Source organism: Cygnus olor, chromosome 2, assembly GCF_009769625.2.
Source record: "Cygnus olor isolate bCygOlo1 chromosome 2, bCygOlo1.pri.v2, whole genome shotgun sequence".
In the NCBI taxonomy this organism is placed as follows: domain Eukaryota; kingdom Metazoa; phylum Chordata; class Aves; order Anseriformes; family Anatidae; genus Cygnus; species Cygnus olor.
This window is the reverse complement of record NC_049170.1, coordinates 111306618-111332951: the sequence shown is the minus strand read 5'-3', so window position 1 is coordinate 111332951 and position 26334 is coordinate 111306618. Positions and strand designations below refer to the sequence as shown.

The following is a 26334-nucleotide window of genomic DNA, read 5'->3' as shown; positions in this document are numbered from 1 at the left end:
TTCAGGAAACTAGATTTCCCTCGCACGGATTCTTTGACCAACTGCTCCAAGAAATGAGTACTGTTTACAGTTGTGTAAACATCTACTGTCAGCACGTGTTAGTAAACATGGAAATGACTAATGATTGTCGTTGTTATTTGGCCTTCTGCCTTTGCCGCGCAATAGGACATTCCTGTGTGATGCTAAGGCAACAAATCAATCAACTAAGCAGGTAGGATGGTGACAGTGCCTGGTGATACATTATTCTATTTTTCTGCAAGGCCTACGATGTCAACCTAAGAGGATTCTGTGCTTCTTAGTGCAGCCTAGATTTATTTATTTTTTTTTGTCTTTCTAGGGGTATGCCATAACCTCTCCACCAGCAGACATTACAGCCACTCCTGTAATAACTGCACAAGGAACTACATGGTCCCATCCATCAAATATTTAAATACATCTTTTTTATAAAAACACAAACACGTCTAAATAAACAAAATACACGAATAGGAAGATACATTTTTATATATACACACACACTACATTTTGTATAGTATATATGTATATGTATAAATGTATCTTCACTTTATACGACTATATAAAATCTGTCTATACTTTCTGTTCTTTTATTTTGGCTTAAGGTATATAAATACTTGCTTATTTTATGATCTCCTTTTAAAAGGTATTCTCTTTGGTTGAGCCTATCCCTGGCTGCATACTGCTTGAACGTTTTCTTCTTCTCTATCCTAGAACACTATTTTATTCCTAAGTATCCTACAGTGATCTTTGGCCTGTCTGCCTGGGTAAAAGCACTACCTTGCTTCTGTGCTACTGTATGTTCTTACTCTCCCATAAAACACCTCTACAGAATCCTTCATAACCTAGTGGACAGCAATCAGCATTGCCTAAGAGAACTCTGTGCATAGCTGTCAACCAAATTTAAATGTAACAATGCTTATCTTCTTACCAATAAAGCATAGAACTGAGTACAAACAGATGCAAATTAAAAAGAGAAAAATTTGATATTCTAATTTAAACAATGTAGAAACATGGTGCTGTACATTTTGCCCCAACACTGTAAGAAAAACACTTAGACTCTATGGATTTCTATACTTCTGAACTATTAACAGTAGATACCTTTCATATTTAATATGGTTTTATTACAAGTAGATAAAACTATTATTGCAATAAGAAAAAGGTTATATAAAAAAATCCAGTGCAAAATGAAAGCATCCTACGAAATCTGCATTTCTGTTCCCATTGACAGGCGTTTAAGACCTTGCAAGAACAAGTGTGATCTCAGTGACTTCAAAGAAGTTACTTAATAACATAAAGATTAGACAGGATTTGCTGAAGTTGTAACTGTTGACTTCAAAGAAAGACAAAAAAGGAGACTCGTTGTTTGACAGGTGCAAAAATTAATACAAAATGTATTAACACAATATGAAACAAACGTACATTAAATAGTTTTGTTTCCTGGCACATACTTCAGATTTTCAAATGAATTTTATAAAATTTACATATTTAATGAAATGATTTGTCGTTGTGGAAAACACAGTTCTCTATTTCAAGTTTATATTAACTATAAATATCTAAGGACAGGAAAGATGCTCTTCAAGTTGCCCTACTTCCCCATCATTTATGTCTTCTGCTCTTTGCCTTTCGGAGAGAACATTACAGCATAAGGCTGCCGTCTTTTCGGACGTTGACAGGGAGCAAGATCCTCTTTAATATATCCTTAAAATAAAAAGAACAAATATGAAGTAATAAATACAATGTAATAGCATGAATGGCTTCAATTTCCTTTGTTTACCCTCAGAAAACCTTCTGATTATGCCTCCCCGCTACCCTCTCTTGTAACTGGTTCTCACTTGAGAGAAAGTTGGATATCCCAGGGTGCAGTATCATTAACGAAAACACTCAGCTGCTTTCTGGTAGATGACTGCACAGTAATGCAATACCAACAGGTAAGACTGAAGAGAAGAATGGAGGCTATGAACTGTTCATCTAAACGCAAACCACATTTAATTTTTTTTTCCTGTAAAAGATTTTGTATAACATAAGAGTAACAAGTATATCAGTACTGCAAACTCAGTTGGATAAAAAAAAACCAACCAAACATTTAAAAATGTATTCCCTAGTCACGAAGAGGAAACTTTAGGCACATGCATTTCGTGGGTCTGAAGGGTATATGCGTCTGTTTTGAGAGCATTCTTTTTTATTAGACTTGTCAATCTGGAAGAAGCCAAACAGTAACCTACAGATCAAACACCCTTTGAACAGCTCTCTGATAAGAAAAGTGTATAGGAAATTTCTGTAACATGCTCAACTTAGCTAACACTGACAGTAAGCAGACACTTTATGCAGATCAGTTACAGCATCTGGCTTTTGTCAAACCCTTACTGTTTATCAGCAATAACATCCGCTGAAGTGAGAGTAGTAGATTCTGACTTCATAGTTGGAAAATGCTTTATTCACAACCCCCAGTTATTAAAAAAAAATAATCCAATTGGTTCAAGGTACCGCCAAGAAACAGAAAATACACCCTACATACCCCCCTACTTCTGAGTGACAACTGCAATTGTTCGGTAGCCTCTCTAGCGTCCTTGCTACACTCTTGTGTAACATGGCTTTTGTGAAGAAAGGGCAGATGTAAAGTCTGCCTTTAATATGCTGTTGAGGACCATTAACAACTGAATAGCTCTTACCCTAGCAGAACAAGAAGATTGCTAAGAAGATAATTTTAACAAGCATGCAAGCAGATTCCAAATGGGTAGTAAAAGGCAATTTCCCTAACGCGGTATCTCGATTGCCTGATGTTATAAATGGACATGGCTTAGCATTTAGACCAGCTTTCTCATTGGCTGAAACAGGTACAAGGCAACCAAGATTGGAAGTGGAAGGACTATGACTTGTTCATCTTAAAAGATAGTGATCAAGAAGGCTCTACAATGAAAATTCTGTCTCATTATCTAAGGTAAAAGAGGAATGGACCAGCCACAGCCAAGCCCTACCTAGCTGGACACAAAGGGAGGAGAGAGACAACGCACAAAGGAAGCCGTGATTCAGCAGTGTTCCTGCTGGACTGACGGATTCACTGTCCCGTATGTGATACCAGAAATGGATTTCTGGGCAAGAGCAAACTTTCCTGAAGCCTAACCAAGCCCAAGGAAGCTTAATGACCTGCCAATTTGGTAACTACCTTAACCCCTCGCAGTGGATATTTAGGAACGGGGAACTTGACTTCAACAGGAAATCTCACGTTTGATTCCCACAATGCTTGGAGGCCAAAAGCTCTGAACACCATGTTTGAAACGCACACATTCTTTGGAAATCCAGGTTCAAATTTAAGCAAACTCAACGCCGCATATCTTGATTAAGCAGTATGACTTGCACTATTGAAGTTACATAACTATCTAAAAATCACGGCTCTCTGTTCTGAAAGATTATGAGAAGTATTATACTGTAACACTACCACGCAAGAACACATCCGCACCCCTGGCTACATTTTCCTTCACCCGACCTGAAACTGTTAAGCGAATGGGTGAAGATAAGTGAAGATTAATGTTTTGCAACCAGTATGAGTAAAGTAACTCACAGACAGTTCACATACCACTCCGTATCTCATACTTTAACCACTTCTGAAGAAATATACTTATAGTACAGTACAAATGCACCATGTTTAAAGCCATTAGTAAAAACTAATTTTTATACCAAACTCCAGGATTTAAAAAAATATTTAGAAAAGAACAATATTCCTTGAGAAGTCAAAAAAAAGTTCAAAAAAACAAAAAAAAGGGCTTTTGAGTTTCACTAATAACCAGGATATAAGCATCTAATCACATCTGACCCTCAACTTTTCAGTTTTCATTTTGTGCTAAGGAGCCCTCAAGATACAGACAAAGGAGATCAGTGGTGCTGCCCATCTCTCCTCAGTAAGTACAATCTCTCAGCCTTTGCCTCTGAAAACGCTGACCCTGTTCTTGCTTTGCTTCAAAGACAAGTAGAGCTTTAATTAAGTTCTATAGCAATTCAAATTATTTCTGCCTTCTCTATCTAGGTTCTGAGAAAGTTTCTCTACGTTCCCTTCTTCCTAGTACTACAGGTACTGCTAAACAGAGACAATATTCTTTCAAACTTATGGTTACAGGTAAGTAAACAGAGCTCAGAAAGACTGGGTGAGAAAGGCTGCTGTATGAGTATGAACTAGAGACAAATCCAGAAAACCATTTTAAAAATCAGCTTTAAAAAGTGCTTTATGAGCCTTTTTTCACACTAACCTCTTTCCACACAAGTTTGGGTGGAAGGAAATCCAACCTCCCAGAAATTTTCAGGTGTATTTGGAGGAATGTAGCGAAATCTGTGTCTTGAACAGGCAGCTAGTTTCTTCCCTCTCTCTTCTTCTGGAATGTCTGCATAATACTGCGTGTTAGAAAAAGAAAAACCCAAGTTAAGACATTTATACATATACAGCAACTGCTTTACACAACAACACTGTCAATCATTGTTTATTAACACAGTCATCTAAAAATAAGGGTGAAGATAGCCAAGAGTAAAGACTTGTTACCCCCATGACAAACATCTGGCCATTATCCTAAAAGTTTACAGAATTTACAGATTAAGCATAACCTTACAGTGGCATGTGTTAACTTTGTATCTTTTAACATACCACAGGTACAAGGTTTAGCAATGTGTATAATTACTTATGTCAACAGTTTTACTGACTGATTTTGTGAAGCTGTGACACAGGTGTTGAATTAGATAGGAATTCCCTAATAAACGAAGTTTCAGTTTACAGTTTCAAATAAAACAGAAAAAAAATGAAATACAATGCATGCTGCAAAATTATTTGCAGTATCTAAACTTACTGAGCTTATAGCAAACAAGTCAAAATGCTTCCTGCTTTATTATCCTCAAGTTAGGTGTGCATGAAGAGCCAGCTTAATGTATGGTGACTGACCACTGGGACTCCAGAAGCTACCTGGACATTCTCTAGAGCATGCAGTAAATTGACTAGCTATTTCTCCCCCAAACACCCCCTTTCTTTTTTAAGAAAAAAAAAAAAAAAAATCTGTGTCAGCTGAAAAGAGAAAAAGTATATACACCACCCTCCAAGCTTCTTTGCTGTGTGTTCCCTTAAGTAGCATCATGAAAAAACAGACTTTTTGGTGCAGTACTTTAGCTTGGGATTTTAGTTTAGCAACTGCTAGAAGAACAACCTGACACTTAGATACCACAGGGTACCAAGGTATTTTCAAAGTTGAAAGCATTGTTTGGTTCAAGTGGCAAGCCAACACTCAGAGTCTGGACTGCACAAGAAACCTGGCCCTCATAGAAGTGGTAAAACAATTCCACCAAAATGATAATGTTATGTTTCAAAAATGCAGAATTAAAACCTCATTCAGTCAGCTGGAACGTGATCTAGAGTGGCAAACAGGAAAGAAACAGAATAATTCTGTCAACAGAGGTTACTTCCTGTCTCCATCTACTGGTAGTATATCAGAAAACCTACTTATTTGGAATAGAAGAAAACAGGGATTTATTAGTGTACTTTACTAACAGATAGCAGGTAAAGTAAAAAAATATGATTTTGGGGAGGAGGATTTTTATTTCTGAGATGTAAATATTGATGATTATGTAGATAAGAGAGTAACCACATGACTACTGCATGAACTAGGAAAAGTAGCCTTGCTTCACTTTAGGATTCTATAGTCTGTGGGAATTGCAGCTTTTCCCCCAATATCAGTTCAGATTTTTAGCCTTTCTACAGTGGCACCAGAACATATTCTGCTCTAAAAGCCCTCATTAGTACAGGAAGCTAATCTAGTAACATGTGGGTTTCCTGGTCAAGATCAGAGAGATTCAGGTCATTAATAGGTTGTACCCAAAATTTCAGATTACTGTTCTGTCTCCGACAAAGTCCTTGTACGTACGGCAAAATGGACTGCCACTGCCATAGGAAATACTCAGGAGTGGTGATGAGACCATAGTAAAAAGTTCTTCAGAGCATATCATACACTAAACCTGGCCTGCTCCAACACTTCCAACAGCACAGCCCTTTTAGTCCCTGAATTTGGAGAAACTGAGTTTGTCACTGTCTGATACAAGGTTTCCTTAAACATCAAAAAGCCTACAGCCAAGACCAGAACTCAACTGGATTATCAACAGTTCAGGAATCGAGTCAGATGAAGTGAGGCCACGGTTACTTAGATGGACTTCAGAGACCCAGATGGAAAAATGCCTGCCACTCACTTAAAGATCTAGAGACTAATGAAAAAAGAGGAACAGGCAATCATCTAGTACACATCAACATTCAAGGATAAAAACTTAAGAAATGACATGGTGAGAGAGTCAACAAAACTAATTGTGCAAATTCTACGGTATCTGTGCAAACCAAATAGATTATTAGCTGAGTCTTATTTAAGGACAATTAGCAGTACACCTTATGTTTGTCCTTTAAAGAGTTGGAATTTTAGAAACAGCCCACTAAAAATCTGCAGTGTACTGCACTGGGAAAGGGAGGGGTTAAAAGTTTATGATTACAAGGGAATATTTGTGGATCAAACAATGAAAAATACAGCAGAATTTTTGAGGAAACAAAAATGAAAAAAACACAATCAAGCTAAGTGTGCATTCAAAAGAAAGTTGAGAGCAACTTTTTTTCCCCTTTTTACTTTACTTTGTATTGCAGTTGGCATAGAATGAAAGTTATGTATGTGTCTGCTCTACAGAAAAAAGAAGTCTGCTGTTTTCTAGATTGAGATCACTATCCACGGCATCTGCAGTCCTCATAGAACATTTAAGCTAGGTTTTTCTACATATGAAAAGAAAAAATCTCATCCTGCAGTACCTTCATCATGAAAGAATTCTTTACAGAGCTCCACCTTTATTTGCAGTCTCAAAAAGAGAACAAATCTTTCAAATGCTAGTCATCAGTTTAGTAGTTACTTAGTCATTTCTGTAACTTAAATTTATATAAAAATATCTGACTGATTCTCCTGCTTAGAAGTGTAGCTAGACTTAATCACACTTACAAACGTTACTTTTACAAACTACAAGCAGCGACTCCTCCACACAGTCTTTCTCTGATCTCATCACCAAGTCATCATAACAAGGCAAGACATCGTATCACATGTTTTACGCTGCGAAGTGAGTGAGATGCTTCCACCACATTGTGCGATGAGGACTTAAAGGACTTAAGTAACGCTTTGCCAAGGCACAAACAGAAGTGAAATCTCTCACATCAGCTCAGAAGGACAGGTAATCCCTCCCACTCACATACTGCTTGTAGCACACGGCCGAAACAATTTACTGATTTTTACCCCTTCCCTAAACATTTCCTCAGACTTCACAAACTTTTCAAAACCTTGTGATTAATAAGCCTAGACTTTTCTAAAACATCATTTATGCTTCATCTAATACTCCTTTTTTCATAGGCATTTAATTTCAAGGTAGTTTTATTATGGTACAGTGATACAGCCAAGCATTACACATGTTCACATTCATCTTGAATGGCCTAGACTAAAAAAATGTTTTCTGAAGTTTGATGTAGAAACCTAACATTGTAAAAATCGAAGCTGTTACTGTTTGCAAAGTTACCATTCTAATTAACATACCAGGAAGTAACAAGAACTGGATTGGCTGATCTATAGCTTACAGATACAGGAAATTGAAACAGTTAACAGGTGTCTCTAAGCCCAAAAAAATAGGCTAAAGTTGTTGTTGTTTTGTGGGTTCTTTTTTTTTTTTTTTTTTTAATTATTTTTTAATTTCCCCATCCCTTCAGCATCCAGTTTTCTTTCAAACTATCTAAATTAAACACTTTTTTTGGGAAAATGGTATTTATAAGTTGACTGTAAAACTTAATTATTTGTATTTAATGAGTTTTACCAAAGATATTTTTCAGGAATATATTTTTGTCCAAAATGCACTCCGCTTTTGAATTTTGAAGTTTCTTCAGCTAAGTAAATGTAACTATAAAGTGAACAGCAGGAGAATCTATGAAAAATGTTGGTTCTATATAGGCGTGGAAATGATATGAAAAGACTCCAGGTATAATTCACACTTGCAGAATGTTTACTTATTAGATCATTGCCTAATTAACTCTAGCCTGAAGGTCTACTGTAACCAAATACATTACCAAATAACCCTACTATACATGTAACTATGTCAATATTTTATCTTTATACAAAGTATCTGAAAGCAGTTCAGTAATTTTAAAGGAAGGGAAAACTTACGAATGGAAAAACCTAAAATCTCACACTTTTTCCCTGCTAAGGCAAATATTTTTTTAAACATTTGTATTTATATTTACATTGGCACCTATGCTGGTTTACCTGTCTGAAAACACGGACCCCTCAGAAAACAAGAAACAAAACAGAAATCAGGACATATGGGTACAACAGGAAACAGAACATACTTATTCCAGTACCTGTGAATTTCAGTAGATTTTGTTGAACTACAGAAACTTAAAGTCATTCTTTGACTAGCTAATGTATTCTTTTATTAACAAAAACTGGTTCCACAGGATGGAACTATACTGTGAGAAGTTTCTAGCTTCATACAGGCATAAAAAAAAAAGTTACATGCAGTTGCTACAGTTAAAAAAACCACAACAATACAACTTGACAAACAGCTTTGGTGGACAATTTTTTGCTCACTTGTGCACTGAAGATGACAACCAGACTCATAATTTCAATAGCACTTCCTAACTTAGATAGCAGAAGAGCTGGAAGACCAAAATTCAGAGCAGTACTTACTATTTCACATTCCTTACAAGTATGGCCAGGCAATTTTCTTCTTTCTTCTTTCTTCCTAATAACCTCAATATGAGGAAAATCCAACACTGTATTCTTTCTGAAAAGCAAAAATATTTTCATATGATTGTACATTCATTTCCTCTGTATGTCTGAGGAATTTCTCGTGTTTATTTTTTTAGAATACAATAATGGAGAGTTTCAAGAAAAGAAAAAAAAAATCACAAAATATCTACAAACCCAAACACATTGCATTTCATATCTGAATAAAATTATTTTTGTAAGGAAAACAGTCCCAAGGTTTTTAAAATATATTATGATCCTTAGTTTAGGATCCATACCTCCAGATGTGTCTCAGATTTTTATGACTTTTCATCAAGTGAAAGTAAGTAACTTGATGTAAATTACTCAAAAAATACATCTTCTGAAGAATACATATTTTGTCTGGGACACAAGTTTTTACTCTGATTTCTGAAGGAGGAATATATGTTCTGGTTCAAGCACTGAATAGATTTACTTAGTTTTTTAACCAATGTGCTCTTTTTCAAAACCAGAAAACACTAAACAAATCTTCCTCTACAAAGAAAACACGCTGAGGTGTTAAAAAAGGAAAAGCCAATAACTACTTAACTGAAGGCCATAATATCATTAGGAAATGAAGATTCACACTACCAATGATGATTAGGCAGAAAGGCAACAGAGGAAGCACTAAGAGGTACAGTTGCTTACAATTCCTCATTTATTGCCTAGAGGAAGGGGAAAAAAAAGCCAGAGATATGGAAGTTTTTATTTGTACAAGCCACCCCTAGACTCTTTGATGATAAACTCGTGCATGGCTACTTGCCTATAGGAAACTGCATGGAATACAAAATGCTTCATTCAACAGGATTATAAAAAGCAGAAATATCATTCCTTTCATTTCAGCAATTAGGATATAAATGCCTCTCAGTGTGTTTAGTCGTATCCCCCCTTCAGCTTTTATCTAATGCTTTTATCTAATTTACTGTGTTTTACCCGTGCATCTTCAGCTGCTAGTAAGCTACGTACAAACAGGTTTGTTTTATGGAAGAAAACATTCTCTGTAGGGAGGAAATAAAGAGCCTTAAAATGCCTGTATTAAACAAGCTACTTTTATTTCTATTTTTATTAGGCAAATTACCTTTCATCACTTTTGAAATATGGCTCCACAAAAGCTTTTTGTTTAGCTTTATCTTGTTTATCCTCATGTTCTGTAAATATACATGAAGAAAAAAAATACACGTCACATAAGGTTAACAGACTGCCTAGAGAAACGTCTGCAAAACGATTTGCTGGAAATTATTAAGAAATATAAAAATGCCATGTGCATGCTGCTCTGAGGCGGCAGATTCAAAGAAAAAGTAGAAATAATATAGAATTGAACCAGGGATCAAAAAGCATTACTGGAGAAGAAGGAAAAGAGGAATGGACAAACAAAGAAGATGAGCAGAATTGCAAAGGAAAGGTTGCTTAAAATACAAAATATTGAGAAATCTCAATATAGGCAGGGAAACAAAGGAAGCAAGCAATTACAGTCATAATCTACAGCCAAAAACTGGTGATTCCTTTAAGAGTCACCTCACCGTACGGCTTCTATGTCATCTTCCATTACATCTCCCATATTTGTGTGCATGCAATATAAACCAACCAACAACATAATTTTCAGGTTGGTTTGTTATGTCATTACAGTCCTCCGTGAACTTACAAAAAATGAACTCAGAGTTTATTCGGCATATTTGTTCCTACAGAACAAAGCCTGACTTCAAATCAACTCTTGTCGTTTGATCAGTCTAATAAAGACAAAAAAAATTATATCCCACTCTTTAGTTTCTTGGTTGCTACTGTTATTCCTTTATCCTGCTCTTCTTCATGAAGAGTTTCTTTTTCATCACATGCAGGAAGACCATCTTCTGGTAGGCATGATTCATATTCTTCAACATCTGTCCGATCAAACATTTCTGTTATGGTATCATTCATTTTTTTTTCTCCTCCTATTATAAAAAACAACATAATGAACATCCAAATCAGTCTCTCAGCAATTTAAGAAAGCATATTTTGACTGAATGGATATCAAGAATTAGCATCCACTTCCAACTCCAGTAGTGATTAACTTAACAATACTGACACATTTATTCTTTCTGCAACCTTTCCACGAGTCTTTTAAATGTGTACAAAACTCAAATTTTTCATGAAGATATCTTGACTCCATTTCTAAACTTTGATTAATTGCTGAATCTCTTTGATATACCTCTAACCTTAGAAGTACATAGATGAGATTTTTGTTGTTGTAATTCCGGCTTAATCCAAGCAGAAGGAAATATTTTCTTTATGTAGGAAATAAATTACGTAAATGTGATCAAGTTGCAACAGCTTAAAATAGAAACAAAGAAAAAAAAATAAACTCCACCCCAAAAAACAATAACCCAAAACACTGTGGCCCCCCTCCAAAAAATCCACAACCACTGTTGAAAGTCACTGCCCTGCAGCCATGATTCACCACTTACCATACATTACATGTGATATAAATACACCTGGATTTATTTTAAATACACTAGTTCTACTTGTATACCATTAAAAATGAAACTGGTCTTAGAAATTGGTCATAGAAATCCTGATATGATTCCATGGCAAACTTTCAAAGCTCTTAGTTGTAAGCATGTTCATTACAGGTCAGAACATGGAAAGTATTTAACGTCTTAAACAATATAAAAGCACGGTACTAGCTTTGTCTCAGAACAAACCTTATTTACACAATGTAAGCTAAAATGAACAGACACCATCGATTCTATTAGGAAACAGACTGATCTCTGTGAACTGAAAAATAAATACGTGTCTTTTGCTGTAAACCATTTCCTATTATCTAATCACACATGGGGAAAAAATATCCTTTATTCTTTGCTGCTTCACAAAAAGCGAACCAAAGAAGAAAAAAAAGTCTTACTTGGACTGCTTTCCTGGTTTTGCTCTTGATTTTTCATTTTTAATAGTACACTTTCGCTAACATATGTATAATCCATATCAACTTCCCCTCCAATTCTTGACTGAGAACCATCCTGAATAAAAAAATAAGGAAACACGATAACTGGAGTCAGAAGCAACTGGTATAGTCATTATCATTGCTGTGTATATAAAATCCTTTCATAACCATTACTGAAAACTTTTGAACACCCTGGTATTTTTTTCTGCAGTAATGTATTCAAGATAAAGATGTAAAATCTAGATAAGAGAATAACTCGTTTTGAAATTGAAATGGGAAGGATACATTGGGTGAATAACATTACTTGATAGACAAGAAATTCCTTAAAGTTTTCATGTTAAAATTCTACAAAGGAAAAAAAAAAGTATCAATAAAACACCGACTATTTTCAAAATAGTCAATCTCAATTCAAAACACTTTATGATAGCTCTTAAGCTAGACAAAGCAAACAAAGTTCAGGAAAATTCTCAGTGATCCCATTAATTCTAATAAACAACATGCCCCCAAATCAAAGAAGGATAGCAGTCATGATCTATATATCTTCCATTACTTAACATAAAGATATGTCACCAAGAATGCTTTCAATGGAAAAATTATGAGATTTAAAACATTTTTTTGTCTTAAAATAAACACCTAAATACCCTCAAGACCATCAATTTCATACTGAATACCACATGGCAAAGTTTATCAAATACAAGACAGATGAAATGTTTTAGGATAACTGTACTGTACTATGCATAAACAAACATTTTAGGAGTGCAAACAAATATCAAAGGAGCAAAGGATTTTTGTTAGCAAGTGGTTTTGGACTGCCCAGAATACAGTTAATGATAGTACAGAATCACAGAATGGCTGAGGTCGGAAGGGACCTCTGGAGATCATCTGGTCCAACTCCCCTGCCAAGCAGGGTCACCTGGAGCACGTTGTACAGGATCCCATCCAGGCAGGTTTTGAATATCCCCAAAGCAGGAGACTGGGCAAGCTGTACCAGAGCTCTGTTACCCTCACAGTAAAGAAGTGTTTTCTCATATTCAGCTGGAGCTTCCTACGTTTTCATTTGTGCCCCTTGCCTCTTGTCCTGTTGCTGGGCACCACTGAAGAGTCTAGTCTGGCCCCATCCTCTTGACACCCTCCCTCCCGATATTTATACACATTGATAAGATTCCCTCTGTTGTCTTTTCTCCAGGCTAAACAGGCCCAGCTCTCTCAGCCTCTCCTTGTATGATAGGTGCTCCAGTTCAATAATCATCTTCCTAGCCCTCCTCTGAACTCGCTCCAGTATCTCCGTGTCCCTCTTGTACCAGGGAGCCCAGAACTGGACCCAGCACTTCAGGTGTGGCCTCACCAGTGCTGAGCAGAGGGACAGGATCCCCTCCATCGACCTGCCGGCAACACACTTCCAAATGCACCCCAGGACACCATTGGCCTTCTTGGCCACAAGGGCACACTGCTGGCTCATGGTCAGCCTGCTGTCCACCAGGACCCCCAGGTCCTTCTCCGCAGAGCTGCTCTCCAGCAGGTCAGCCCCCAGCCTGTTGTGGTACACGGGGTTATTCCTCCCTAGGCGCAGGGCCCTGCACTTGCCTTTGTTGAACTTCACGAGGTTCCTCACTGCCCAACTCTCCAGGCCCCTCTGAATGGCCTCACAGCACTGCGGTGCATCAGCTACTTTACCGTTTTGTGTCATCGTTACTTCTAGAGGCTTTTTTTCCCAATATTACGGAACATGCTGACTTGGTGCAGAACTGATAATTTACCTTTGTATCAATCACAGTAACGTCCATTTTGTACTGTGAAAGGTCAGCTCCTGGGTCTATGCTCCACTGAAGTTTTTCTAAGGAAGTTTTATCTTTCAGGTCTGGACACAGAATATGACAAAAGAAACAAATGATCAGAATTAAAACTCTGGAAACAGCATCTGATAGTATCTAAAACACAAGTTGGCTTTCTCTTCATCAATTCATCTTTGGTTTTAGGGACTGATTTTTCTCAGATAGTAAACATACTCATTTGGTGTAAATAATTTTATTTGAAGATTCAGAAATACATCTTAAGTTTTTTGTCATATTCAGGGAGGACACCACGCCTCTGTGTTTGTACATTGTACTTAACATGTACTTAAATACTCTTGCAGGTAAAATCTCTGTACTGTGCAAATCAAATGATATTAAAATTGGATAGAGAATATTAGATCAGTAAGAATACAGAAATTGAGTCTTAGACCGCACGTGTAGAGAAGTGTCTGGAACAATGGTTCCAGAGCTGGCTCCTCCTGATTTGTGAACTAGAGGTCTAGATTACAAGCTACATGACAACACCAACTGCTTAAAGATTTTTTAACCTTAAAATGCAAATATTTCTACATAGAGTATGCAGCATAACATCTTAGCTAAGGAACACTGAGACAATCCCAGTTATAAAAATACAAATTTTAGACTGGAATCAGTTACGGGAAAGAAAATAACTTCTAAAGAAAATATCTGACAAATCTGTTCATTATTAAAGGCACTAATAGGTCATTGGGAATCTTGAAAGACACGATGGCTCATTATTATACTTACGGACACTTTTCAAACATCTGATGTAGATAGGTTGAACTCAAACTTCCTGAGATTTAATTTCAGTATCTGTTATTCACATGCTGCAGTAAGACACTGCGTGCAGCAATAACGATACTAAATAACTGAGGAAAAAAAGGTTTCCTAACTTGTTGAGTTTACGGCTGAATCCAGATGATACATTCATTATACAGGGGAGGAAGAAGAAAAAGAAAAACTTTATGAAATACAGTAAATTATGATACAGGTTGAAAAGCTGAAGGTGATCTTGAGAAGTGCTGAATAGAATGAGACTAAACTGGAGGCAGAACAGAGGAAGTTATTAATGTGGGAGAAAAGAAGATACAAAGAATTGTATTCAACCACAGCATAGGCTGGCAGGGTTAGGGAATAAAAGGAACATTTTTGTTAGGTTACCTTGTTCGTTTTGTACTGCTTTGTTTTTTGATAGTCTACAAGGGTTTGGTTGAAGCACAGATGCTGGTTCAGACTCTCCATGTCCTGTTCTTGTTTTCTTTCTGTTTGGTACATGGCCACTGGGAACCTAACAACATATTGCAATTTTACTATTTCCCAAAACTTAAACAAAGCATTTCAAAGGAGAAGGAAAAAAAGTCAGAAAAATATACCTTTACATCATCAAAAAGTTGCTCTGTGTCTACGGTACTTGGCAGTGGTGCAATTTTGAAGGGAGGGATTTCTTCTTTCATTTGGATCTGGTTTTTCTTATCCGGGAATGTTTTTCCCAGCATTGCCTCTTGTACGTAGGGTTCCTCTTGTAAATCTCTGCCAAACGAAGAGCTCTCGTTGTTGGCATTCTGAATAGATGGTGGACCCTCAGGAAGGGGCTTCCTTAGCTGTGAAAAAACATCATGCAGAGTCACCTGTTTCAGTCTATTTTTACAGGTCTCCTCACTCCCTTGTTTTTTCTCTTGACAACGAACTGCAGAGAAGCGATCAGACAAATCCAAGGGCTTATCAACCGTATGCTCCCCATTAACATGCTGAATATCTGATTGAAAGGGTACAGAGTTCTCTTTGTTGAAAGATGTTTTTTCACAGCTAAATGCATGCTCGTCTTCAACTTTCTTTCTCTTAGCACACCTGCCTTCTTGCTGCTTCTGGTGTACGAGAAGGAAATCACTCTTGATCACCTCATTTTTAGCTGCACAAGTGTTTCCAACACAAGTTACAGCCTCATTAGCATTCTTTTTCACAACAATTTGCCTGTTGATAGAGGCCTGGCTGATAACTGAGCTGATTTCAGTTCCAAGATTCAGTGGCGCGACAAAAGCAACATCTTCAGATTTTGATCTGCTTTTATGAGATCTAGAACTGGAAGGATTGTTGAAGAGGTTGGTTTTGACATTAGGCTTCAATCCTGAATCTAAAATACAAGGGGTATGACATGTACTTGAGTTGTTCTTCATGTTGCTAGAAGCTCCAAAAACAGGAGAAGCTACCTGAGAATCCCAGTCAACATGCGGTGGAGTATTCTGAGATGCATCTAAAAAACTGAATACAGTAAGAAATTAAATAATTTTCTGGTGTATGCAGGGGGTTGGGGGAAGAAAGAGGGACATACAAAAACTATACATTTCCTATCAATGTTCTGCACTGAAGCTGTTAGAGTATTAACTGAAATTATTAACTAGCATCAACTGAAAACAGAAGGAAAAAGAAAAGGGAAATTTTTGTTGCATTTAATGATGTAAAAGGCAAGTAAAACACAGGCCTTGTCCTTCATTTTAGCACGATGAGAAGTTTTGTTCCACATTCAATTGAGAACCAAGGACAGAATTAAGTCTACCCAGGAATCTCTCCTACCAAAGGGCTGCCTACCTTTCAATGCAGTGAAATGGAAGAAAGTGGGAATGGTTGTGAAAGCAGCCTATCTAGGTTCTTGTACAGATCTTATAACCATGACAACAGATTCTCAAAGCTTCTGCAAGTGAAGGAAAAATCTGCAAGTCTTTTTTTTTTTTTAAGTACTCTTTTTTACTTGTGAACAGTAAAACATAAAAGAAATAATTCAGGGAGGGAGTGCGTACATAGAAAGCCTGTATCAGAAGTTTGAGAGGAAAGTCCACAGTTTTGTATTTTATCAGTTCCAAATAACAACTTATTTACTTGAAAGAAACCCATATAATATGAAAATACTTAATTCTGTGTCTGTAGCTTTAAAGCAAACTGCTGTTTAAAACAACATTATTATTAACGAGTGGAAACACACCCTAAACTGTTGTCATCATTTCTTGATTCAGAAGCTGGATGTTGTCTTGAGTCTTCAGACTGCACGCTCTCTGGAGCTTGGTTCACAACAGTATTAGTGCGGGGAGAATTCAATACAGACTGGGACTCCTTGCAAGTGGTGAAGGAAAACAAAGAACAGAAGCGTGAGAAGTTATTGGAGTTAAAATTTATACATATGCTAGGTTTGCGCATAAATACTCCTAAGTCCCATTCAAACAGAACTATTCCTAACTTTGAAAAAGCAACAATTTGAGAAAAAGAGAAAATTTTCACCAGTGATTTTTAAAGAAATTTTAAGGAAAATCAAAAATTCACTTATGCAAATGTGCACACAGACATATTTTGTCTAAGAAAACAAATTGTCTGTATACCATCATCTTCACCTTACTTACCAAGCAAAAATTGTTAAACAGTCTCACCTGAGTCACCAGTCTCATCACCAAGTAAATTTTTTTAGTGCGTTAGACTTCATTGCTGCACAGAGGTTGGCAGACCCAAGGATTTACTCCACTGTCCTTGTCAAATTTAAAAGATGTGTACATGGCAGGAACCATGACCCTCCCACTTCCCCAGCCGCCAGACATGTCAGCTCAGTTACATCTGCTCTTGCTACAGAAATTCTTTGGTAGGTAAGCAAAAGTAAACTAGAGTGAACTTACTGGAACTTCGAATACTTCTGCAGAATTTTAATGCAAAAGAGAAAAATACTGTTTTCAAACAACTGGCAACAAAAGTTGATTCCATGAGAAATCTGGGAATAGTACTTACAGATTCATCCTGAACAGCAAGTCCAATTGTTTCTGCAACAACTGCAGCCAAGTTAAAAGATGGCTTTGGAACAGGATAGCCTCCCATCCTTGATTTACCTTTATAAGTAGAAAGAAGCTCACTTAATGAGTTACATACATGTTATACGATCTTATTCCACTTACACAGGTGGTACAAACTCAGAACAAAAAAGATCACAAATTAAAATCTGATCATTATGGAAATAATTTGAGCTGTATTAGATAAAATTGTATCTGGAAGTGGTGAGTGGAGCAGAGGGGCAAAAAAAAAGAATTTACGCCAAGGGCAAACTGCATTTTTACAGACAAATATGCTTCCTATTTGGGTACGGTACCCCGAAATTAAAATACAAAAGAATTTTTTGTAGAGGTTACATTTCAAATTCGCAGTCCAGGGCAGGAGCAGTTTGAGAGTAGCATGTAGAATAGTAAAACTGAATATTTATAGTAAAATGACTGTGCAGTATATTTCCAAGGTGACACTTCTCGTTATTATTCTTGTGTTTTTATCAAGAAAATAAAAGAGATGACTTTCCCTTCTTTCAGGGGTTTAACATTATTCAGTTTACTTAACTGGGGTGAAGTAATAATATGATGTGAAATTAAAACAAGTAGAGTATGACAACTCTGACCTACGTGAGCAATTCCAAAACACCGACTGTCATCTATAGTTAAATACTTCATAGGAAAAAAAAAAAATCAGGGATATAGAAAGTTCTGGTCAAAGAACTGTTTATGCAGAAAGACTTAAAGACTTATACCAATTTACAATTATAGAAAAGGGAATAATTAACAATCACTTCTAAATTTTATATACTCACTTCAGACTAAATGCAATTCTCAGAGCATTTTATCTTATAGTTGAAAAATCCAACATAAGACAATTGGATGAGTTGACCAAAACAAAAGAAATCAGCAGTAAGAGCTGCACTGAGCTTCTTTTTATTTCTTGACTCTAAGCCCTAACACTATGCCACCAGATCACACATCTAGTGGCATAGAGATAGGCATTACAGGACAGGCAGCCCAGAAGCAGTTGTGACTAAACATAACTTTGTTTAAGAGAAGGACCGTGAACTGAATCTCAGTTGTTGATGACCCTTCAGTTTTACAATATTTTCTCCTTATTTTGAATAGAATTAGTACAAAATCTGTCAATACACTTACTTGGTATAGGGGACAGTTGTGGATCACAGGTGTCTGCCACTAGTATCTCTTCTCCATGGTGACTGTTCACTTGTGTGGAATAGAGTGGAATTTTTCCAAACTCTAGGAAAAGTTGTATAAACATTATCACACGGTGAAATTCGATATTCTGTTCCGACAGTTATGTGTAGACGCAGACCGTGATCCTGATCTCAACAGCATTTAAACATGAATTTTAGTATGTCAGTAGGTCCATTCATCTAAGCACATCTGCTTATTTTTATTTTAAGGTGACTGATTTGTCAGAGCGATACAAATATTTCATATTAAAACTTTGTCTCACTGAAGTGTCCCCAGTCAGTCAGCTCTAACGTAATGCTGACACAATTACATCACTGTCTACACAAACTGCATAAGCACTAGGTATTTGATCTATACTTCACCTGTTAACACAGCATCAAACTATTGAAGAGTAAATTGTCCAAGATGGTAAATTTTTGCATCAGCTAAGGTAATGAAAAAGTGAAAAACATGAGATTTGAATCATGAACAATTTTGTTTTTGCCATGTTGTCCTTTCCATCTGGACACCACTAGTTTTCCTTAGCTGTTCATTAACTGAGATAGGTATTTACACTGTTTCAAACACATTTTAATTTAGTAGCTCAAGTGTTGTTGTTTTTTTAAACTCAAAAAGTACAGAAGTAGGCATGTTTAGAAAGGGTAAACTTCACAGCGCCAAACATAGATCCCTAAAATAAAAGGGGCTAATAACCAATCCACCCTCTTCACCCCATAGTTGTACTACTTCTATTCTTGCAAAGCTTTTAGTCAAGGCTTATATTTAGATCTAATCACATATTTTAAAAAATACTTTATTATTATTATTATTCCAGAAGATAAATTAATACATTAAAAGCACATGGATTGCTTATTGTACTTCCTGTGTATCATTAGAATACAAGCCATTCATTAAAATACTTGTTATGGTTAAAATACATTATTTGGTTAAAATACTTCTGTGACATTAGAGAAGCAAGTCTGGAAATTAAATGTGCACAATACCTCTGGACTTAGACACAAAATGTAAACTGAGCATTAGTACCAGAAAAAGAATGATCATGTAGCTACTAGAATTAAAACATTTGTCAGTTTCAGTAATATTTAATTGCAGGATAATTGCTCAATGTGGCAAAACATTTATTTCACTCTCCACTAGGTGGTGATGTAGCTGTACACACAAACCAAACCCTAACAGATTTTTTGGTCAGTTTGGAGTTAAATAAGCATTATGGGCTGAAAAACTCTGTTCTATTTACATGTGGATGTGGATGAAGAATAATAGGAGGTTAAGACAAGCTCTGAGCACACTGCTGATAAAACAGTTGCTGCTAAAACCATTCTTCCACTATCTCATATTACTGCATAAATGGAAAAAAAAACAAAAACAAAAAACATGCAAAAGAATTACTGAGACTTTTTAAAAAATGTTTTTACCCTTTGCAATCAAATGTAGGTGTCTTCTTTCCTTAAAAATATTTTTGCAAGCAATAAAATGTATTAAAGAACTAATAATACTCTCTCTTACCACTGTTGCTCTCCTTAAGTTCCAAATCTGGATGCGAATGTTCTGTGTATCGGATATGCCTATTCTCTTTTTTCCTTCTCATACGATTAACCATAGAAAACGAAGTCAGAACTGGAGAATCTGGAATGACTCCTTCTTCTAATTCCAATGCTTGTTGCTTTTGCTCCCTGGAGACCAAATTAGGAGGTCAAACAAAACCCGAGTCAGCAAGATGAAGAGCTTTAGCAAGCAGGCCAATCATATAGTTTAAGAAAGCAACAATTTAGAAGACACAGCCATCCCAATAACATCTGTGCATAAAAAGTAATACTACAAGAGAGCTTTTAACAACAAATTCAAAATTGCTCCATCAAAACCAAGAATGGCCTACAACCCTTGCTCTTCACAGTTGAGGTCAACATCCAACTACTGCACGTAGAAAACTTCTTCCCTGAAAAAAAAACAAACTGTGGAGTTGCTAGGTCATCCCTCTGAAGCATATGCTACTTTAATGAAAAATGCTGGGGTGGAGGGACTAGTGTGTCCCTCAATATGGAAGTTCCTCCATAAACTCAGAATACTAATCGTCTTTAAATACAAAAGAAAAGCTTTCAGACTATTTTAAATAGTAATGAACAGCATGACACTAAAAACAATCCCTCTCCAGACCATTTGATGTTACCTCTCATTCACCTCACAGAGGAGTACGAAAAGCAACGTAAATCTCGCATAACAGCAATGCAAGCAGTGCAAAACACGATGAGTTAAGAACTTTTTCTCTCACAGTCAGCTCTAACACTACATTGCAGAGTCAGTGTAGAAAAATTATGTTAACTGTGTATTTTCTTTCCAAAAACTCTATCTAGACATAGCAAGAAAAAAATTAATTTCAATTTTTATATAAACTTTATAAATAGAGTTTGTTTAGCATTTAATGAGGGCATCGCTCCCTGTCATATGGTGGTGGTTGTGGAGAACAGAAGAGGCAGCAAAAGAAGCATGAGGAAATCCAACTCTGCCTGCTTGGTCATCTTTGGTAGCACTTTTCCTTACGACTCTCAAGAGAAAACATGGGCCAAAGATAATTTCCTAACTATAAAGAGAAGGATGTAAGGTTTTCATCTAAGAGAAGAGGAGGTGATACGGATATTTCAGTTCGCATTAAAATGAACCATGCTATCTTACATAAAATAAGTTAATAATGGGACGGAAAACTGTCAAAAGGTGTCAAAAGGCTTGAGACAAGGAGAAAAAAAGTTTTACAAAGTTAGGCTTTTTACCATGACTAACTGTGAATGTTAGTCAAACAAACATTGATGCATTTACTTGCTTCTCTGACATCTTGATGTATCCTATTGTGCAATTCTGTAATTCCTCTTTTCTAGCACATTTACACAGAAAATACCATAACTGGAAATCTGTGCCATCTGTTGAAAATATCTTAAGGAACAGATCAAAACATGCAGTAAAACAATGAATTAATCCAGTTACATCACAAATTTAAGTTAGCTGACAGAGTTCTCTTTAAATTTACTGGCACAGCCTATTATGACAAATTAGATTAGCCTGCCTAAATATTGTTCCATGCAAGCCAAGAGATGGTTCTTAAATGCCACCACAAAAAAAAAAAAAGAAATAAGAAGTTGCCATATATACATCATAAATATGCATTAAATCATTTCTGAATTATGGAAGCATTTATTTGAGGTTACAGAAAATGTTTTTGTAGAAGTCTCCTTGCTCTTTCCATCCATAGATAATGAAATTCTAATCTGATAAAGGAGCAGGTAATGCAATTCTTCTGAAAGTTCGCTTTTATACAGGACTCTTAGATTTTCTTTTAAAATATTAAGCCTCGGGAACAGAACACATAGGATTGCAAAATCCTGATTTTATGTTATGCACTAGAAACAACCTGCTACCTTGTACCTATTTGATGGTGTTACACTGATCTAAGTTGTTCATTCTAAATAAAGCAACAGGCCGATAGTTCTACTGAAACAACCAAATGCGGTGGCTATATTACAAACAACAGAACCACCCTTGATAAATCAGTTAATCCACACAACTCGGTACTCATTTAGATATCCACTTAACATGGTGACCAAATAATTTGGTGTTACATTGATCATTCTCAACTCTCCTACAGTGGCCAGAGATTTTTACTGGAAGCTAAGTTGCAAGACTAGGATCAAACTAATAAACTTGGATGGATCTGTTTGGCATCAATTAATATTTATAATGCCTGTTCCTAACTGCTGTCAAGATATTTAGCAGACCCATTATTGAAAAACAATTATATAGTGAAAGCATATAGAAATTCGTTACTACTTGGTCTTGAAGAGGAATGCTTCCAGTGTTATCAAGTATGTTCTGAAAACGATGAAGCGCATACAGAAAAAGAATAGGATGATTAAGGTGTGAGAGGTGGGAGACAAACAATGAAATACAAAAGGAATAGAACTACAGGCCTTTCTAACTGTATTCTAAGCTGTTTTACTCTGACAACAAGGTTACTTTCTAACGAACGTAAAAAATTATATGCCAAAAAAACCTTACAAGCCCATATATCCCATCCTGCTCCCCCTGTCCACATATGTGACTTCTTCACAGATAGCCAAAATTGAGATAAATTTCACATCAAACCACAGATACACAAGAAAAGAATACAACCTCTGCCTTACAGAGCATACAGTACTTGCTTACTTTACTTGCAACATTATACAGTACATTCTTGGCAGCATACCAGAGAACAATCTGACAGTCAACTTGCAGCTATTTTTATGGCTTTCTTTCAAAGTATGTTTTTTTTTTTCTTTTTTTAAATTGTAAGATTATCAGAAGTTTATTTCAAAAAAAAAAATATTGAAAAATCCCGGGACTCTGGCTACTAGAAAAACTACTTTTCTAGAGTCTTACCGTAAGAGGAAACAACTGTTAAAGGGTCTACAGAAAAATAAAAGAATGAGGTAAGGTTTTCCTATGCACTGCAAACAAACAGAATCATTCTGAGCAATCATGAAGTCAAACTGAATTTCTCCGACAGATTTATCCACCTCTTTGCATTTACACAGTTAAAAAGCAAACAATTCTGCAATACAAAAAGATGCTAGTTTTACATTGTTATAATATCAAGTGGCATTCGGCTATCTTTTCCCAGTCAACTAGAAAAGAGCAAAATGAAGTTTTAAAGACTTAAAAGCTACTATTTATATCCCCAGACATTACTAGCAAGATTAAAAACAAAATAAAACAATTCTCAAAACTTACTCCAATTCCTTCTGCAATTGCTGGAACTGTTCAGCTATCTTTTTATTTTCATCCTGCAAGTTGTTTTTTTCATTCACTGCGATTAATGTATAACAAAATTAATTCACACGTGGTAACATTGTATCAGATCTCATTTTCTCCGGTCTTCTAAGGAAATAGAATCAGTTCTAAAACCCTAATACCACATATCTTCTGCAGCTTACCAAAATGAGTTTTCATCACTAAAAATGTTACAAAATGATAAAAATGGCAAAGGATTCACAGCTACTAGATCCCAACATTAGTTCCACACAATCATTAATTACTTTTGTCCATGTGCATACACGTATTGTAAAGAGGAATGAATAGCTCACTCAGCTCCACAGACAAAAATTGCCACAGGACACAAGCTTGACCCAGGTAACTTTTGTTTGAACTTATTTTGTGATCACCAGCTACTTCTGAAGCCAGGGTTTCCTTAGAAAACCTAGCTATCAGTCATTTTGTGCCTTGACTCTAGGAATAAACGGAAGCAGCCACATTTTAGCTCCAGTGACTACCTTACAGCGTAAGATTTTCCACGTCAATCCAATTTCAGTATTAGCACTTCAATCTAAGCTAAGAAGGCGGTTCAAATGATTAGTAATTGGTATGTGTTACATTATTTTCCAACTGTAGAATTAAGTACCCCCTGACCGAACTTCTTGGACTTACAAAAGCATACCATATATAAATTCTATCAAGTTACAGGAATTTATGAAGGACGAGTTCATAAAACATACTGTTTTGTCTTCAGACTTGTGGACAAAACTTACTAAGCTCAGTGATGAGTTTAAGATTCTGCTGCCGGATATTTTCAAACTCTTGCTGTTTCTTTCTCATATGTTCTTCAGTTACAGCACAACGATCACACAATCCTGCTCTTAATCTACAATAAAATTAAGAGAAAAAAGCTTTATAAAAGTACTGCCATATGTGAAACAGATATCCACACTTAACTGGCCTTTTGAACAGTGAAAACTTGAAAATTTCTGACAACTCTGCAGAACACCACTTAGTAGTAAGTGCTGCAGCTTTATATGGAGACACAGCTGTACCTACACGTACTACTGTCTGTAACAAATACCAAGTATATGTGAAATCCTTTATCTAGACACCAATACTTAGAACTGGATCCAAAAGGCCTCATTGAGGCATTGCCGCCTCCACTTTCTCTGCTTGTCTAGATCAGTTGTTTAAGGCTCATCTGTGGTCAGAAAAGGACTCATAATAATCAGTACATCTTACCCAACACATTCATTCATGCTGTAAAACGTGTGTTCATTTTACAGTTGTTAACTAAACAGTATTTATTTGTGGTACACAGCAAAAAGCATTAGTATTGCCAAAGTGAAAGCCAGATTATTTTGCCTGCTAAGGCAAAATACCAGTTGGTTAAGAGTTCTGCTTTGCTGCTGTTAGCACATGAAGCAAAAAATAGCTAAATTTCCAATTATGCAGTTTAATATTTGAAATAAAATCCATCTTGATTTATGAGTATTTTAATATCATGGAATTAGAGAAAAGGTAAAATACTGAGATGCCTCTTCATGCTAGCTTTTCTGATTACATAATAAACACACTATTATCATCTCCCTGAATTAAGCAATTTTAAATACTATTTTTTTGTTTTCCAGCATGCATTTCATCTGCTAAGGGATTAGAAAATTCCATCCACCATGCAAATGTCTCTACCTGTTCACAGTGAAAGTTTATTACCTGCCTGGCTACAAGTTTATGCCTAGTGCCTTTTACAGACAAGCAGAGCTAAAAGCATGTTTTGAGTATCGCAGCTCTGATACTTGTGGTAATGCAGGAATGTGAGAAAATAGTTTCATATGAGATGATCTCCAGTTCCCAGAAAGCTTCTAAGAGCCTATTAGAGGCAAATTTAACAAACGTTCCAAAAACAAGTATCATTTTTTTTAGAAGATGGAAAAATGCACTGTAATTTCATGTCAATTGGTTTTGGTTTGCTATACCAGGTTAAACAGCAGCAGATACAGGAAAGGCAGAACAGGTCAAAAGGTGATCAGAATGGCTGAGTCAGTGGCAAGAGACAGAACCAATGACTAAATTTAATATAAAGCAGACAACTGGAATAAGACCCCAAAACTGAAAGTTTTCTTAGTGAATTATTTCATTTGTTTCAAAATACATTGTATAGTTCACCTTTGGGTTTTGTATTTGTACTATTTCTTGACTGATACCAAATTTATGTCTAAAAAAAATGAATGAAAAAGAATGCATCTGTCTGCCTCCCAGGCTGATCTGTTTAACTTCCGTTCGTCTTTACTGAACTAAATGCTAAGCACTTAGAAAATAGCAAAATAACAATTTAATTCAGTCAGAAGAATTCAAATTCTACACTTTTCTTTGAAACACACTATTTGGAGTATTAGAAAATGACTAATTTACAAAAACCAAACATTCAAACCTGCAAAGTATACAGAGATACTCTGAAAGAACAAAACACGACAAACCCCAGAGCTAAAAAACACTGGTTCACCTGTCTTCTAGAACCTTGATAGTGTCATGAAGTGCCTTTTGCTGTTCTCTGAGCTGTTGATTCTTGGTGTAGAACTCTTCAAGCCTCTCTGCATCCCTAAAATCAAACAGAGAAAAAGTGTTACCTCTAACTTTAAGTTACAGCTTCTATTTTTTCCAATAGAGAATTATCTCTGGTATGTTTCTTTCATACTCTTGGGTAATTCGATTGATCATCAGCAAAAAATACTAAGTTGAAGAAAAATGAAACAAATGTTTCTGATGAATAGTAATTTAGAGACGTCTGAGTTAGAAAAGTAGCAGCTAGTTTCTAATTCTACAACTAGAGCTGACCTTCTATAAATCTGATTTTTGCTCAGGACGAATATTCAGTTGAAGATAGTCAAGGCATAAAAGCTAATAGTATTCAAGCAACCATTTCAGGAAACGTGAGCTCAAGTGCTTCTTAAATCACCGTCTTGCTGAGCTGTTAGGGAGCTAACAGGGGGCCTTTGCAGCCA

At 36.1% G+C, this 26334-nt stretch overlaps 1 protein-coding gene across 5 annotated transcripts in view; it reads right to left on the bottom strand.

Annotated features, from left to right (window-relative positions):
• Positions 1-1119: 1119 nt before the first annotated feature.
• RBBP8 (RB binding protein 8, endonuclease) overlaps positions 1120-26334 on the bottom strand; it is a 42263-nt gene continuing 17048 nt past the window's right edge. For all 5 annotated transcript variants that reach the window (XM_040547845.1, XM_040547841.1, XM_040547844.1 and 2 more), the window contains 16 exons: positions 25836-25931; positions 24103-24215; positions 23309-23384; positions 20060-20226; positions 18494-18595; positions 17307-17404; positions 16519-16646; positions 14915-15800; positions 14703-14829; positions 13485-13585; positions 11692-11803; positions 10571-10741; positions 9892-9961; positions 8736-8832; positions 4257-4398; positions 1120-1713 (listed from right to left, as the gene is read on the bottom strand). In XM_040547845.1, coding sequence (XP_040403779.1) covers positions 1616-1713; positions 4257-4398; positions 8736-8832; positions 9892-9961; positions 10571-10741; positions 11692-11803; positions 13485-13585; positions 14703-14829; positions 14915-15800; positions 16519-16646; positions 17307-17404; positions 18494-18595; positions 20060-20226; positions 23309-23384; positions 24103-24215; positions 25836-25931 — 2584 coding nt within the window. In that variant the 3' untranslated portion in view covers positions 1120-1615. The remainder of the gene's footprint in view (positions 1714-4256; positions 4399-8735; positions 8833-9891; positions 9962-10570; positions 10742-11691; positions 11804-13484; positions 13586-14702; positions 14830-14914; positions 15801-16518; positions 16647-17306; positions 17405-18493; positions 18596-20059; positions 20227-23308; positions 23385-24102; positions 24216-25835; positions 25932-26334) is intronic.